Source organism: Danaus plexippus, chromosome 30, assembly GCF_018135715.1.
Source record: "Danaus plexippus chromosome 30, MEX_DaPlex, whole genome shotgun sequence".
NCBI classification, from domain to species: Eukaryota; Metazoa; Arthropoda; class Insecta; order Lepidoptera; family Nymphalidae; genus Danaus; species Danaus plexippus.
Window position 1 is genome coordinate 2,329,090 of NC_083557.1, and position 18,297 is coordinate 2,347,386.

The window sequence follows — 18,297 nt, forward strand, 5'->3', positions numbered from 1 at the left end:
ACCGAGATACTTCATATTAGGACATAAAGCACTCGTGTATGGTGTATGTCACAGGATGTGCTATATACATTTCCGGTACGATTTTGTGCGGTAGTTCACTATAGCATAGTCAGAGAAGAAAACTTATAAGCCTCGGACCCTAGGCTTAATTTGCTTGTTCTATTAAAAATAATTTAAAATTGATTTTTAGAGGTATTGTCATACTTTTAATATTCAATCCTTCTTAGGATGATTGTCATCCTTTAAAGTTTAGATGGTCAGCTCGTTGATCTCTGAAGTAAGCAAAAAATCGTGTTATCATAAAATCACAAAAACTTTTATTTCTGCGTCTTATATTTATGTTTCTCTGGAATAAAGACAGTGCTTTAATTGAACTAATTTTGGCAAAAATAAATAATCTATGTTTGCTCTAAATGGCTCTCAAATAAATTTTATATTTAAGATTTTTTTTCTTATTCATTTTATTTTATTCTCGTAAATGAACTAACCTTTTCAATAATATTTCTTAAGTAAAGTTTTTTTGTTATCAAAACTTTGTCTTCCATTAGCTAAATAATTCACTAAATTTTTTCATATCTAGCTTTAATCAGTTCTTAAGTTTATCAATCTATTCCGAAAATGGAAGAGACCTAAGAATAGGTACCTAATACCTATGTCTTGTGACTGATATATTCTTTAAAAAAATATGCAATGACATTGACAGTCGGTAATTATTTATATTTAAGATAGGTTGCAATTGTAAAGTGTAAACAGACAATATTTTTCCTCTCAGATGTAACTAACTAACCATAAGTATACACTTTTTATTATTTCAGGTATATTTTCATATTGTTTAAATTATGATCCGGGTAAGACATAGGTTATAAAGTCGTCATAATATTTCTTCGCATATTAAATGTTATTCGTATTTTGAATTTTATTGCTATCACCTATGATAACGTAAAAGTGAAAAATCATTGTTTTTGCGATGGTTTTATTGTGATAAATATTGACCAAATCCATTGTTTGAACATGTCGTAATAGGAAATTTTATTATGAAATTATAACTCAATGTACAAACAGTAATAAAACCTTTTTGTTTCTAGAATTTTACGTTATCAATATTGAAGAATCTGCATTTGGAATCCTCTCAGTTCAGTACAATGGCGAGCAGAAAATTAGCTGTGTGTCAAATGACTTCAATTGCAGATAAATCAGCAAATTTAAATGTTGTCAGTCAGTTAATAAGCGATGCTGCAAAAGACGATGTTAAGGTTTGTATAGAACAATTTTTTCATAACTTTCTAATAAGCATGGCTTATGCCTATTTCATAATGAGTCTGCACAAATTATTACAGGGATGAAAACAAGTCTGGTAAAATTTAATAAGCTTGTACACGACAATTTTCGTAACATAAAATGAGATTATATTTATCTGAATAATATATATATATGTATGTATACATAAGTTTAAAAAAAAGTGTAGTGAATATCTATTGTTCAATATACTTAAAAACATTAAGATAGCTGTAAGTCATTAGTTATTTATAAGAAAAAATTTATATGAATAGTTTGCGATGCCGTCTCATTAGTTATAATTAAAATTCCAATCATTACCTGATAACATATCCAATGATATTTTTTGTTTCGCTTAAAGAACTCGCAGTTGTTCCGACAAATTATTTATACTTAAGTAAAAGATCATGAAATCTTATTTAGTTATTAATGTTTAGTGTAGTTTACTTTATTTAAAGTAAGTACTTAGCCTTTATAAAATATATATATGAATTTTTATATTTATGTGTGTAGTACGTTTTTCTTTAATTTCTCAGATGTTATTTTTCCCTGAATGCTGCGATTATATTTGTGAGAACAAAGACGAAACAATTAGATCGGCTGAAAATCTTTTGACGGGTGAAACTGTTAAGAAATACAGGGAATTGGCCGCTACGCACAATGTGTGGTTGTCAATGGGCGGATTACATGAAAAGGTATGTTTTGTTATACTCTAATGATATAAAGATAAAATATACTTATAATAAAAACAATTTTTTTCTATATTATGTCCGGTATATTGTGTGAAGTAAAATTTTTACTATTATCGGTGTCCTTAAATATGGACCATTTTATTTGTCTATATATATTGTATATATATATATATATATATTTAGACAAATAAAATATAAATATTATATTGAAAATCACATATATTATTTTTTTTGAGAAGTAATATAAGCCTATTATAATTTTTAAATAAAATATGTTATGTAAAAAAATATGGACATGGCAAAAATTAAAAAAATATATTTAAAACAAGATATAGAATGCTTATGATTCATTTTAATTTTTTCTATTATCCTTACCACGAGTTTGCAGTCGTCTGACTAAAAGTATTTAGGTTACAAATTTTAATTTAAACACTATTCATTTTATCGTCGAGGAATATTTGAAAATGGAACAGCAAAACTGTCTGTGTTTAGTTTGATTCAACAAACAAGTGGTAACTGTACACAATAGTGTATTATTAACGCATCACTTGTGTACAATAGTGTATTGTGTTCAGGATGAAGCGAGCGTAGATAAGATATTCAATACACATATAATAATTAATGATAAAGGCGACATAGTACAAACATACAGAAAATTACACTTGTTTGATGTTGACATACCGGAGAGAAATATACGTCTGAAGGAGAGCGACTTCTGTAACCCCGGGGGGCATATAGTTGCGCCTGTTGACACACCGATTGGCAAGATTGGTAGGTAGGACTATTACTTTTACATATAAATAAAATATTAGCATTCATACACAATATTACCATTTAATTTGAATGCATACGGATAGTATGGAACGTATACGACAAAACAATTTTGAAGTGAAACTTCTAATGCGACGTCCAACAAGGTTGCGTTAGACGTTTTACACTCCTGAGAAGGGGATATAGACAGAGAGGGAGCGAGAATGAATACCCATTTAGGTCAATAGTGAATTGTAAGCAATGCTGATAAAGTCTGTCTTAAACAAACAATATGAGCTCACAAAAAAAATATTTCTACCCCTTTCTATTATCATTTGGACATTACGAAATTTCACTTCTTCCGGACTCCGCGCACTTTTTTCTTATATATTTTTATCTGTCCGTCAGTCTTTTTGCTACGAATGTCTGAAACGGTTGCAAATGTTTTGATATAGTTACGAAGTATATGCTATTAACGTATGTGTTTAGAAATAGTATTTGTATTTTATTATTGTAAGATGTGAAGATTTATTTCGGTATTTCTCTGTCTAATTGAATTTTCTGGATCTTAAAATTTCCGAGGTTACCGTTTTGTTATACATTTAAAAGTGATTTTTTTAAAGGATTTTAAATATTGAAAATCAAATCAAATACGCAATATTCCTTCAAAGTATTTCTTAATTAAAAGATAAAATAATAGAATTAAAAGGAACTAAATAAGGACATATGTTTAATTACGTAACTTCTTTAAATTGAAATCATATCATGACTATTATTTTATTTATGGTTTTAATAAAACTCGATTTTTTATACATTATAGATAAAGTGTACAAGTTTTTGTCATCATCATTTATTTATGAGCGTGTACAAATATATGTACAAATCAGTGTACCATTTGTTAACAGTGACTTTCAATTAGGTAAATAAATCGTTAATTTTTGTTTCGTTAAGGCCTTTCAATATGTTATGACCTTCGATTCCCCGAGCTCAGTACATCTCTAAGTATGATGAAAGCTGAAATACTAACCTATCCTTCTGCCTTTACTTATGCTACTGGCTTGGCTCATTGGCATGTATTATTAAGGTAATATGTGTATTATTCCTACTTATTATGTTTTTTTGTATGGGATATGAAATTAGTATTAAAATAATGTTACTCGAATATTTTATTAGTGCTTACGAATAAAAATTTTGTGATTCTAACTAGTTACAGAATAGTTCATAGAGGATTATTTAAATACAAATTGAACTGTCAAGTATATATGCTTCAATGTATTGTTTCTAGAGCAAGGGCAATAGAGAATCAATGCTACGTGGTAGCGGCGGCTCAAACGGGGCAGCACAATGCTAAAAGACGCTCCTTCGGACATGCGCTCGTAGTGGACCCGTGGGGCGAAGTCCTAGCCGACTGCGAAGACTCCGCTCCTTGTTACAAGGTTGTCGAAATTACTGATAGATTGCAAGAAGTGAGGAAAAACATGCCCGTGTTCCAACACAGACGGTGAGTTTAAGATTAGTATCGATTTTATTTTAACATTTACTTATAACTTATAAATATAAATTATTGTAAGTGCAGAATAATGCGTTTGTCTGTCTGTTTATTAGAAATATAATATTTTTACAGATCACGCTTAATTTTGGTCTCAAGTTATGAACCGTTCGCAATTGATATATTTAATTAATTCCAGGCCGGATGTGTACTCCCTGTATTCTTTAAGTATCCGCAACAAACCGTTCAATGAGCCTCCGCCCCCGCCCCCCCGGTCTGCGCCCCTCGCCACGACCGGAAACGTGTTCGGTCACGTATCCGTTCCGGAAACGTGCGTCTTCCACAAGTCAGAACTCACTTACGCGTTTGTCAACTTACGGTAAGTGTTTTTTTATGTTCATATTGTTTCTTATAATCTGAAGGTTCTCATCATCCATATAATCTGACTCCTTCAGTTATTTTAAACTTGATTGACATTATCCGACTCAATATTGATTTTCTATCGGCAAATTAGGTCAACAACGTTCTCATATAATATATTTTCCCCAGTTGTGTGACCCCGGGCCATGTATTGGTAGCTCCTATAAGGTTGGCGGAGAGGAATAAAGATTTGACAGGCGAAGAAGCAAGTGACTTCTTTAAAACCGTCAGACTAATACAAAACGTGAGTCTCTACAGTAATGCTCAAAATAATTGTTGATGTTATCTTAAAATTTATCTGACATTTGTTACAAAAATAAATTAAAAAGGAACTTGCTAAGTGTTACTAGTACACTTTTGTGTATAGTTTTTATATTTGGACACGTGTAGATTTACAAAAATGTACACATTCACAGCTAATGGAACGAGTTCACAATACAGAGTCGTGTACCGTCACTATACAGGACGGACCAGACGCGGGGCAAACCGTGAAGGTACACTCATTTCTACAATTTTATAAAGACTCACTTGTACACTCCACCGACAGTGTACACAAGAGTATTGCTTGAGACAACTTTAATGTACAATAATTGACATATTTATTTACAGCATCTGCACTGCCATATAATGCCAAGGAAGAAAGGAGATTTCATTGAAAATGATTTGATATACTTGGAACTAGCGAAGCATGATCAGTAAGAATTATTTTATTGTTAGTTAACTGAGATCACCTGTTATTTGCATCTCAAAAATTGCTGAAACGATTAAGATGAGGTTTCTACATTTGAAGTTTTCCTCAAACATGTGTATTGCGTGTAACAGGCACCCGCACGGCGAGTCCGTGCAACTCAGAGAGGTTCCGTCTCATATACATATAAATTTTTGTTCAAACGACTATCTTTTAAAAAATTAATTTCTTCTCATATTAGGTATCCCATCCTAATATAACAAATATATATATGTGTTATAAATATTTTATTCCAGGATGAGGTCAGGTCACCCAGCGAAGCCAGCCAGGAGTTTGGAAGAAATGGAAGCAGAAGCGAAATACCTCAGAGAAGAGTTGAAGAAGATGACTGAGACCAGCTAGCCAGGAGATTAGAGAGATGTAAATAATAACAGCGAGGGAAAATAAAATATATATTAATATTAATATCTATATTTTTTTAATGAATTCCTAATTTTTTTTATGTCAAACATGGCAAACGAGCGGACGGCCTACTTGGTGGGCAGTAGCTAACGTCGCCCATGGACATCCGTAACAGAGATGTTGCGGATGTGTTGCCGACCTTATTGTTTAGGAATAGGGAAGGGTGGGAATAAGGGAATGTCAGGAAGAAGTGGGAATAGGGAAAGGACAACCGACTCTCTCACTCATCGGACGAAACGCAGCCAAAGGCTACTTCACGCCGATCTTCTGTGAGAGGCCGGTACTTCCCCGGTGGAGCCAGCCCGTGTTCGAGCTGTAGTAACATGACGTCAGCGAGGCTCCACCACCTTATAAATTATAACAACATAGACACTGATTAGAAAATACAACTTGCTAAGGTTTTTTTGTCTGTGTTGTTTAATCTCGAGAGCGGTTTTTGGACGTTTTTGGTAAACAAAAAGAAAATGCATATTTTGTTTTCGCTAACTAATTTGGAAAATATAGTCTTAATTATCACTTGAATATAAATTTCGGGTTAAAAATTAAGTGGAAAAGGTAGAAAAACATTACAAAGTCGTTTAGTTAAATGTAAAAAATCGTTAATTCCAAAGTTCTGAAATGTCACAGAGGATTGGCGTGAAGTTGTCTTTAATGGCTCCGTTTCGTCCGGTGAGTGAGAAAGCCAGTTGCCCTTTCCTTTTTCCCTTTTCCCAATCTTTCCTCTCTCTTCCCCAACAAGGGTGGCAACGCAACCGCAAAATTATTTTGCGAATGTCCATGGGCGACAGTACTACCTCCATCTGGTAGGCCGTCTACTCGCTTCCCCCCCCCCCCCCACCTTTATCATAAAAAAAATATTTAAATCCTAATTAGTCCTATTTCCAAAAATAAAGTTTTATCTTACTAATAGTTATAGTTCTATATTAATAACATTATTTCTGTTCTGTATTGATTTTCCGGGATTCACAAGGACTATTTTAGACAAACGATTCTTATGTCTTGACATAGTCTTATTTAAACATATTTCTGTAATAAAAATTATTAATAACATATCATAATGATCCAATTGGAGAATTTTGTTACGAAAGCAAAAAATATATTGAAAATTGGACATAAAACACCGCGGCAACATGGTTGTGTGGATAAAATGTCATATCGAGTGAATGTACTGTCCGTCCCACGGGTAAAAACTCCTGGCTGTTACCAGGAGATCCCTGAAACCACATTGGAAATGTTGGCATTAGCATACTAACATCGGAATATCATAGTCTTTAGCGATTTTTATGAGACAAACCTCATCATTCCATGGATGCACCGCGCGGGTTCCGGGTCCATGATGCAGGGAGAGGAGCTTCAACAGTGCCTGGGACTGGCGACCCAGGTGTAGGTTTAAGTACCCTATCTAACGCGCGTTGAACGCTCACCTCCACCGTCCAAGCATCTAATATACGTGAAATAAGTTACGTAATTTTTCATCAATCTCTGGCTTGCTGAGAAAGCAACTCTTTATGACCAATTCTTTCTAATTTTTCAACTCCTTAAACTACAAAATCTTAAACTCGTTACTATTTCCATTGCCAAGAAAATTATTTATGAAAAAAAAAAAAGTTGCGAGTAAAGGAAAACACCATGTCTTTGACCATATGTTTATTTGATAATTACAGCTGTAAGGCAATAACAAGGCTGGATTAGTTGGTACTTACATACATTTAAAATATAATAAAACTGTTCCAATATTCAATTAAACTACAAATGTATGCGAGCGTCTTTTGACAGCTGTCAGTGTGACAGTTGTCAGTTTGACAGCTGTCAGTGTGACAGCTGACAGTTCGAGTGAAAGAAGCGGGAAATATTCAACTAGCCATAGAATATATCCGCGAACAAAAGCAGTGTTCCCAGTGATATGTTATTTATTGTCCCGTAAATTTGATTAATGAAGAAAAGTATTGATAGGTGATCACTGTAACCAAGACGTTTTGATGTCGAACAGAGATGTAACTTTAAAAAAAAAAAGGAACCAACAGAACTGTATTATTTACAAACACACGCGTCTGAAAAACTTAACATATTATCACAACTTCAGTGTAACAGATAACAAATTATAATACTCTTATATTGTAAGTTTTGAGGAGTGAGAATATATATATATATATATATATATTTTTCTCATCATACTTTAAATATAAGAGTATTGCAAAAAAATATTTAAAAGACGGCCGGCATTTAAGTACTTCAACTAACATTTGTACTTAAGTGTTTATTATATAGCAAAATACATATAATATGTACAAGTCAGGCAAGCTACTGTATACTTAACTATACAAAGACACTATTTACATCTAAGTACGAGACGGGTCGACGGGTCGTTATAAAGTTAGCCACGAATTAATTTGCACACAATCAACATTATCTAACTCGGATTTAAGATTCCATTTAGTCTAGACCCAATATTATTTGGTCGTTTCTGTCTGAGGTAGGAAATTAAAATGTTTTGGCCTACTGAATGCGTAACTTTGGATATTATTTTTTTAAGACTTATTAATTAACGTCCACACACGGCGTAAACGATTATAGCAAATTTTTATAATAGAGATAACTTCTATTAAAATAATACGAATTTATTATATAAGTTTTTAAACCCGGTTCTTATAAAACATGAGAAACTAGTTCGATTGGCATAACGAACCAAAACCGGCGGGAAATGTGACATTGACGGTAGTTTGACGTTTACGTTGTGTCTGCGAACGTCACTAGCTGTCAAGTTCAAAACAGCCTACCATCCGTCATCGATAAACACCCCATCCCTAAATAATTGTAAAAACCGCCTGCTATTAGTATTTAAAACCAATAACTGGTAAGAAAATCACTTGGGTAGTCCCCCGTTTATAGGGACCGGGTCCAAAACGTCACCGCCATACATATTTATACAAAGATCATAGAAAATTTTGCGTTTATATAAAAAAAAAATATTGCGTCCCAATAATTTTGTACCGTTTATCCTTTGTACCATCCAATGTACTGGATCCTTCAAGCAGTGTTTGACTAGCAATGTCATAAGGCACTTCACGTTTTATACATTATTTGCTATTTAAAATACATATCGTATTTTTATTCTTACTATTGTATACATAATTCATACTAATAACAAATAATATATATATATATATATAGTTATTATATTAATTCACAAGTAAATAACCAAGTAGAAGACATATAACAATATTTACATTATATATATATGTATTTATATATAATATAAGAAAAAAAAACTGGTAATTTCTCAATTGGACTATATCAGAATCATAATTCTTATCTACTTTGATATGAGTATCGAATCAAAATCGATTCAGCCTAATCAACATGCGCCGTATATGGAATCGTTGGCGTTTATGTCGTCGATGGCTGGCAGGTTGTCTATGACTGTGCTTATTGTCTCTACATTGTCGACCGCGTTGTCTATGACGCACGTGTTGTTGTTGTCCTCGGTATTTGAGTTTATAACTGATATGTACGAGGCTGCGTGCTCTATGTTATTGTTCATATTAGGCGGTAACTCCTCTAAGCAGGTGACATGAGAATCCGTCTCCTGGTCCGTCACGAGGCTTCTAGTGTCGAACAGATTGCTGTCATTTTCGTTGGCGGGTTGGTAATTAGAGCCGAGCCCGCTCGCCAGGTCTTCGTAGCACGGCGGCATTTCTATATTACTGTTGTCTTCGTCGCTGTCGTTGTTGAGGACCTCGTGGCTTAAATATTCTGGAGGTGGGCCGAATTTGTGTCTCATGGCCTCGTTGTAGGGGGGCGGCCGGTTTATTAGAGGGTAGTTTTGGAAATTGCCCCCGAAAAGCCTGATCGTCCTGCCGTTGAGGGTGTAGGTCTCGTTGGACGGCATCCTTATGAACTCTAGGTCCTCTATATTGATTTCCGTTATGTCAGGAGTGTCGGGCCTCTCGTTGCGGAACCTTGGTATGTTGAAGTGGAACCTGCCGAGTTGAAGGGTCAAGGGTCGCTCTGGTGGACTCGAGGTCACGGATGATTGCGGCATCGTTATGTCCCTCATTTCCACTTCACAGCATTGAGTCGGCACCTGGAATCAATCAAATTAGAAAATCAAAATGTCGTTGCTGGAAAATGGAAAACGTCAGGAGTATGTCATGAGTAGTACATGAAAAAATATTAAGTTGTTTTTTTTATATGAAAAGACCAGTTTTTCCGCGATAGTATTAAATCTCAATATTGTAAAACATTAATATATTTATATTGTTTATCTCGTTTCGCTGGCGTTAGATATTATTTTAATTATTTACCAGAGTTTATAAATTTTTTTACCAAGCATGAACTATTTCTCACTACAACATTTTGTTTACAAGTTTTATCTCTTCTCGTTGTCCTTAAGTATAGTAACTTCTATTATCCCATATATATATATTATCTCACCTGTCGGTACCGCGAACATAGTGCAGCAGATAATGCCGCCAAAGCCCTGGACGGTGCGGGACCTGGAGGGCTACTGGGACCAGCTGTTGGCTGTTTGAAGACAATCATCATTATAACTTAACCTTATATAATGTACATTGAATTAATGATGAAGGAAAATCGAATAAAATACAATATATATATATATAAATCAGAATTAATGAGGGATGCAACATAAAAATAACTCGTGGCTGTCATAAATTATAAAAACTTATTGGTAGTCATAGTTATTGTTAAAAGTAAAACGAAATCAAAGACTGTTTAAAAGGAGAATAGAACTATGTTTGAATTCTGGTTTGAACACGACGTTTGGCCACACGACAGTTGAGTGCGAATTGTTGAAGGATATAGAACCTTCTAGAAATACGATCATGTTTAGAAGAATTGAAGTTTCATTTTGACATATCACGGAATGTACTGGAAGAACTGACATAAGTGACGTCAGCGATGGTGACATCACTCTTTAAGAACAACGAACTCGTATTATATACGATATACAATATGCGTCTGGATAAAAGGTTATATGATAATTCTTAAATTTATATTAAATATTGGACTATACGGAACCAGCCATGGATTGCGTGCCGTGTAGATATACTCACTGAACCCAGGTGGAGACTCCGGACCGGACTGGCGGTGACGCTGGACTCCATAAGACGAGCGGCCTCGTAGCGAGGAGGGAAACGGGCCTGGGATTGATATAAGGAACATATATATATATATTATATTTCCTTTAGTTACTACAATTATTTTAGTGGAATGTTGGTAAATTTACTTTCTGGGTGTCTCCACACACACACAGACATTCAACTCACAGTGTATCCGCGCGCGTCTCTGTGTGCGTGCTCGTATCCCCGTAGCGCGGCCCTCTTCATGTGCATCTTACACAGCGCGGACACCAGCAGAACCACCGCTATCATGAAGATCAAGGCGCAAGCTGCACAGAAACATACATACATACATACATACATACATATATATATATAGTTATTCGTGTTTCAGGTCACAATGAGCAAACCTCACCAGTCACAGTGTATATGGTCGACTGTATGAAACCATAGTCGTCCGGGGAGTGTCTGTCTTCGTACAGCGGAGGGTACTCCACTTCCAGGAGACCTGGAATGATTATGAAGGAATTTATCATAACATAGTCCAGAACATACAGCTTTTATACGATTCAATAGTAAGTAACTGGAATTTCACTGCTGTTATGTACAACGCGTTTACCGCGACTTTGTTTGGTATAGGACGAGGTTTCCGTGCGTGCAGAAATTCATTGCAGCTGGAGGCTTTAGAAGCTTTATATTAATTGTAATGTCGCAAAAAAATAACAATCTCAGGCAATAATATTTTAAAACTTATTTCAGTAGATTTGCTTTGATGCGTCGACAATCTTTGCAGATGTAATTTTGTATGGGAGGTTTTTTTTGCCAAGAATCCAGGTGAATTCTGCAAATAATCTAGTTCGTACCGTCCTGTGAGTATCTCGGATGTTCGTCACAGCAGGACGGCTGACGGCACAGGGCTTTCTCGCCGCCTCGCCACGAACAACAAGCCGCCTCCGAGATGCAGCGACCGAGGGAGCAGTTCAGCTTATCAGGAGCTGGTGCACCGGTATATACACTAATTATCATGTAGTCACGATTTAAATAGTCTTTATCGATACTAGAATCATAATTTAAAAGTATATACAATGAAAATATCATTAAAAATGTATGGTCACAAATTTTGTTTGACCTGCTACTTCTGGAATATTAAAGTCTGTGTCGAAAGTCCTAAATTGTGTGTGTTCATAAGTTACAAGGTGTTGTGTCTGTGTGTGTGTGTGTGTGTGTGTGAATATAGTTCATGTGTTTTATTCGAACAGACCAGCGCAAGGATTCGTCGCGCACATCGGCGGGGCCTCGTCCTCGGCGTTCTCGCAGTCCGACCACCCGTCACACACGTATGTGGGCAGCACACATCTATGACCGCACCAGAACGCTCCCCGCGCGCACTGGGGGCTCCTCCGCTGGACCAGGATGTACTTGGTGACGCTGAACGGTGGCGCTGAACACATATAGTGACCACTGTCTGATAGCTGGAGATCAATCTTCTCTATACGACTGCCCACAGCCTCTGTGGGCTCTGGGGTGAACGACCTGCGATTGGAACGTTTTTTGTTGATAGATATATAGAAACAGCCAATGACCTAAAACCACCGTATTTTCTTGGACTGGCCGTTGACTTTGTTTGCGGTGTACACATTCTCTTTGAGCCTTAAAAAATTTAATGAGATTTATACGCTATGTCCAGGAGATTGTTTACAAAAGCAGCTCCCGTGATAATAGTTTGTATATCAACTGAAACCCAATCATTGATGAAGTCCAATCCCCTTATATTCCAGCAACATACCCACGAAGGGATTCCCCCTAAACTTCTTCACAATTCCACCTTTAAAATTGGCTACATAATTTTTCTATGTTATTTAGAAAAATAACCAATAGTCCATAGTTGCAAAAAAATAATATTTGTCACTCTCTAAGTCCAAGTGACAGCTATCTTTACCTGCCAGCACTTGTAGTGTTGCTATCGGCGACGTAGTTCCACACGAACACCCTGGGCGTGATATCCCCTCGCATCTCGCAGATCAGCGTTAGGTTATCATGCTCCCCACGGACCAGTACATCCGTGTAATCTGTATCGCCAGGGCTATATAGTGCCAGATACGCCATCTGCGGTTCTGATATACCTACACAGGATATTCTTATTAACTGAGATTTTAATTATAAAATACAATTCGTGAACACATTTTCCCATAAAGAGGCTAATTTAAATAAAACGTATACGTGAAAAGTACATACATAATAATCCCAAAATTTTCTGCCATAGAATTAAATCAAATTATAGAAGGCTATTTATACGAGACGTACTTTATTAAGTACATAATTAAAGCAATACTTTATACGACTATTGTTTACGTGAGGAAAAAATATTATTGTCCTATGTTAAACAAAGGCATAGGCATGTTTCAATGTAATTGTCATTGCTACATTAGTAGCTAAACTGACTTCTATAAACCCATGAAATTCTAGAGCACTCTTGTAATTTAAAAATTACTGTATTTAAATGTCAAAAAAATATATATTCGTAAGTTTACTTAAATAAATTAATTAAATTTGAATATAGATTAGAGGCTCAAAAATTCCCTATTCAGATATTGTGTTGGCTATAAAGATGACTAACTCAGTGGTTTAAGTTAGGACACATAGCTCAAATGTTAAAGCGACTGGTATGCCACATTCCAGCGGATAAAGATTCAAATCTGTGCCTTTGCGTTAGCACTTTTTCATTCTAAACACTATTTAAATGATATCCAGATATTATATCTTTACCAATTTTTTTCTTTAATTCAAAACTTGCATTTAGAATGAGACGATCACACTCACGAGCTACTTGTGTCACTTATATTATATAAGACGTGTGTGATACCGGCAGCGATCTTGTCTGTCTGTATGTAATCACTAATTTCATGAAGTACTTTTATTTCATAAAATGCTATACAAACACACAACTAGATAATATAACTAATACGTTAAAATAATAAAAATATAACATATTAAGAAAATACTTTCTTAAATTGACATTTTAATTTACTTATGTATGTATGATTATATATCAAAATTAATTCATACATGTTATAAAACAAAGTCTCTAGCCGCGTCTGTCTGTCTGTCTGTTCGCGATAAACGGAAAAACTACTGCATCGATTATCAAACAGTTATCACCACTCGATAGCTTGATTCTCTAGGAAGGTATTAGTATATAATTTGTTAAATTTTTGTATTTACTTATGTGTACATTAACAAATGTTGAAGATAAATGTATGTATAGATCTCATTAAATGTTGAAGATGTCGGAAAAACATAAGCCGTCTGGGAGCTTTTAACGAAAACGCTGCCTAAAGTCTTTGAGATATAACAAAATAATATACGGTGGAATTGTGCATCCTATACAGGTCTACAGAAAAATCCGCGCTGACATATGTCTATACCTTAAGGATAACACACTATATACATTTTACAACTTTTAACAATTGGGATTCCTAAAGCGTTTATTGGAAAGCTATTTACATAAATACGGCGTTAAGTCTTGTCAAATTAAATTACTTCGTTTTCAAGCCTACATCAGTATCTGTAAATTAGTTTTTAAATCATTTAAATCGGGAATACCATTTGAAAGTTATCATAATATAAGTTTAATAATTCGCAAAATTAAATAAGCTATTTTATATTTTATGTAAAGAGCCCGTGCGTAGCCAGGGCTGGTACCTAGTATCACATATGATAGTATTACAAAACCTAGTGCTTTCTTTGTAACCACATTTATCTTAAGTTAATTTACTTGATGTAAATGTAGTTGACTTTACAAATATTAAAGAAAGCCTATATATTGTTGCTCGTTTTATGTGTTTTATGTTTAAGAGAAATTATGCTACAATTAACTAATAAAAAACAGCATTCGGTAAAATTCTAAATCATTCAGCCAATTTAAAACCACAGATTATATTATGGATATTTATAATATATATACATATACCTTACAGTTATAACCTTTAAGTTACACACATTATAATTGTTAAATCATGACTAACATATAATAAGCAATAAAGTTAAATGTGCAGATTTTTATTTTTAATTCTTATAATTCTTAATACAAATTGTAACTACACATAATAAACCTTTTTTAAATATATTTAATTCACACTTGGTAAATATGAATATTTGGTAAGAGAATTCATAATGATTTAAGCAATTTTAATCTATACATTTTGTGTATCATCATCATCATCATCATCAGCCTATCGGAGCCCACTGCTGAGCAAAGGCCTCTTCTCACATGGAGAAGGCTAGAGCATTAATCACCACGCTTGCTCAAGGCGGGTTGGTGATTTCAATCTTTTAATTTGAAATTATAAGACCAGGTTTACTCATGATGTTCTCCCTCACCGTCTGTCAGTGGTGTCTAAATACTCTTAGAAAGTACATATGACTCGAAAAAGATCGCATTGGTGCTTGCCAGGTTTCGATCCGCACCCTCACGTATGAGAGGTGTGCGATTAACCTCCAGGCCACCACTACTACTCATTTTGTATATAAAATGTACATATTATTAATAAATTGTTAACAAAATAGATATTAATTTATATATTTCTCTGCACTTTGGACGTTCTAATGATACCATTGACCCATCAGTTCAGATTAAAAGGTCACTAAATTCTTACATAAATGATTCTTTGTTGTATATATCATTAGTTACTGCGTGCGTAAGGGGCACTTGGAGAAGAGTATTCAGGTTTTATGTAGTTAAGCAGACAATTTATATTGATTGATTATTTCACTGATATATAGATATATATACCTATATATATGTATCTACATAGATTGCCCTGAGAATGTTTATATAAGAGAGGCAGAGAAGCCGCTGTGTGTATTAAGAGGATGAGTGTAAATTTTGTATATTTTTTAATAATTAGTAACAACTAAGGCAGTGAATAAAATCATAAGCTATAAAAGAAATAAACAATCTTTTGTTTCTTTATTAACTTAACTTATCAACTTATTTTCTCATATTTAATGTGAGAGTAATGAACTATTAAATTTTGTTGAAGCGTTAAAATTACTTCGGCCTACGAAATATGCTTAGAAAGAAGAGAAAGGATATTTGACAAAATACCGTTAATGTATTCAAGACGAAATTCTTACGTAGAAATAGACGTAGAAAATATTTTCTTTTAACATTGAGCAATTCATAATGTATTGCCTTGAATGAAGTTTCTGTAATAACAAATAATTACGATCTAAAAAATAATCAAGGCCTTATTTATTTCAAAATTGCAAAAATATAAAAAATCGTCGTAAACAAAATGTTCCACTGTAAATATTTACATTGAATTGAAAAACCAAATATCTACTTACATTTTTCTACGTGTAATACGAGTACTGATATGTACGTAAAAATATAATATTTAATAACACCAAACATTTTTATTTAATTCACATTTTAACTAACTTGACATACAACAAACTACGCCATTTTTGTTTTTTTTCTAAGTTGCGTTCCGTGTACTCAATGTGTATTGATTATTTGGTTAAGTAGATAGATATGTTTAAGAATATAAAATAATAAAATAATATAAATTTATGTGTAAAGAATTAATAAAATATTTTTTATATATATTTACATATTTCCGATATAAAACTTTAAATTTGATTCTATCTGTCATATCAATATTCAATAAATTTTCTGACTTCAGTTTACGTTGTGCAAATGTATGACACATAAACATTAGAGATCTAAGTAGTATTTTCAAGTAAAAGTAGTTTTACTGTAAAAACTAAAAAGACAATGGATTTAAACAGACTGACCAATGAAAAGAAACTGCAGTTGTGTAGATGGTATTTTAGAGGTAAATGTTATGTTCAACTGAATGGTTCAATATTGATTATTTCCTATTTGTGATAAAAATATATCAGTGAAATTTTTAACAAATTTGAATTTTTTAATTGTTTTTATAATTCTTAAATAAAAAAAAATATCCTATTGTAAGGATTTATCGTCGGCGCAAAATATTATTAATCAGTGTTTTTAATGTAAGAAGTTAATATTTAAGATGACTTAGTGCACTTAGATAATTAAAAGCCGAAAAATTGGGTTTATTAAGTAATTTATAGAGTAAATACACACAGTAAGTAAAGCTAGCAATGCTTTTCCAATACCACAGAAGTTATTGGAATCACATCTGAACTATTTGTTTATTTGTTAATGACCACAAATATAAACTATTGAAATCTTATTTCTTTATTAAACTGAGCATTGCCAGTACCGAATTCTCTCTTTCTGTTTTCAGTGGGATGTGCTTTACTACCGTTTGTGTGGGCTGTAAACGTTGTTTGGTTCTTCAAAGAGGCTTTCATGAAGCCTCCATACAATGAACAGAAACAAATAAAGAAATGTAAGTGTTATTATAATTAAAAGAAGTGTCATGTGCTTTTAAATATAAATTTTGGTATGGAATGGAATGGAATCTTTTAAATAACCAAGGAGGTCGGTATTAATCTAGATTGTTTTGTTTTAAATACATTCAAACATTTCTGAAGAATTTTATTAATTTCATACTAGCAAACTTGTCAATCATATAATATTATATATATATATATATATATATTTACCTGTATTATTAAGTTTCCAGTTACTTGTACAATTAAATGTTATTGTATTGTACATAAGCCCTGTCAGTTTTCAAAAAGTAATGTTTCCTTGACTACTTATTCCCAGTTGCAACTTTTTTGTATTTGGAATGCTTGAACTAATTTAAATTCTATCTTTAATGGACTCTGGCATTATTTCGGAGGGAAAAATGCCATTCTATTACTAAAAGACACTGCAAAAAAAATTTTTTTTGCTTATTACCTAATGACTAACTTCCATACAGAAATACTTAACTTTTGATAATATAACACAATATCGGTTAAGGGAATCCATTCTGTATTCTATCAATAATTTGGCTGAATAAAAATTATTTTTCTTACTTATATTGCTTATTGTCATAAATTTGTTCCAGATGTAATTTTGAGTGGTGTGGGCACTATAATATGGGCGGTGTTGCTATCAGCGTGGTCATTGGCATTCCAGATTAAACGGGTCTCATGGGGTGCGACCGGGGACGCCCTATCATTTATAGTGCCATTAGGACACCCTTAGGCTGGCTCCAGTATTGCCAGTTGATAAAAAGATACCAAATACCAATGTAAAATGCATTTCATGAACTCACTAACCAATGTATTGGTATTGAGCGTTGAACTCAAAGCATAATCTGAATTTTCTCTTAGAAAAATGTCTTACTGAGACTAATTGCGTCTCATTACAGATCGAGCCTAACTTCATTAAGTAATTTAGTGTTAAGTCATAACGAAACCGTTTCTAATAATAAATTTAACTTTGATGTTTTTACAAGATGTTGATATTATAACCTTATTTACATTCCCTGTTAGCTTAATATAGATGTT

At 33.5% G+C, this 18,297-nt stretch overlaps 3 protein-coding genes across 4 annotated transcripts; 2 read left to right on the top strand and 1 right to left on the bottom strand.

The window, feature by feature from the left end:
• The first annotated feature begins 690 nt into the window (after positions 1–690).
• Positions 691–5,779, top strand: LOC116776451 (nitrilase and fragile histidine triad fusion protein NitFhit). Of its 2 annotated transcripts, none has more exons than XM_032669647.2 (11): positions 691–815; positions 1,086–1,253; positions 1,812–1,970; positions 2,543–2,738; positions 3,669–3,801; positions 4,003–4,218; positions 4,406–4,585; positions 4,756–4,870; positions 5,043–5,120; positions 5,236–5,321; positions 5,611–5,779. In XM_032669647.2, exons 2-11 carry the CDS (start codon positions 1,143–1,145, stop codon positions 5,714–5,716), a joined length of 1,380 nt encoding a protein of 459 aa, XP_032525538.2. In that variant the 5' UTR covers positions 691–815; positions 1,086–1,142; the 3' UTR covers positions 5,717–5,779. The 2 variants fall into 2 exon arrangements, with proteins under 2 accessions (XP_032525538.2, XP_032525537.2); XM_032669646.2 differs by having other exon boundaries at positions 697–848.
• Positions 5,780–7,408: 1,629 nt separating this feature from the next.
• Positions 7,409–16,331, bottom strand: LOC116776447 (uncharacterized). Its single transcript, XM_032669637.2, has 9 exons — positions 16,207–16,331; positions 12,797–12,980; positions 12,119–12,390; positions 11,721–11,852; positions 11,273–11,365; positions 11,065–11,186; positions 10,852–10,938; positions 10,211–10,300; positions 7,409–9,860 (listed from the first exon to the last, which is right to left on the bottom strand). The coding sequence occupies exons 1-9, from the start codon at positions 16,271–16,273 to the stop codon at positions 9,132–9,134; spliced, it is 1,776 nt and encodes a 591-aa protein (XP_032525528.1). The 5' UTR covers positions 16,274–16,331; the 3' UTR covers positions 7,409–9,131.
• Positions 16,332–16,535: 204 nt separating this feature from the next.
• On the top strand, positions 16,536–18,244 carry LOC116776460 (gamma-secretase subunit pen-2). Its single transcript, XM_032669664.2, has 3 exons — positions 16,536–16,697; positions 17,139–17,243; positions 17,853–18,244. Exons 1-3 carry the CDS (start codon positions 16,637–16,639, stop codon positions 17,990–17,992), a joined length of 306 nt encoding a protein of 101 aa, XP_032525555.1. The 5' UTR covers positions 16,536–16,636; the 3' UTR covers positions 17,993–18,244.
• The last annotated feature ends 53 nt before the right edge of the window (positions 18,245–18,297 follow it).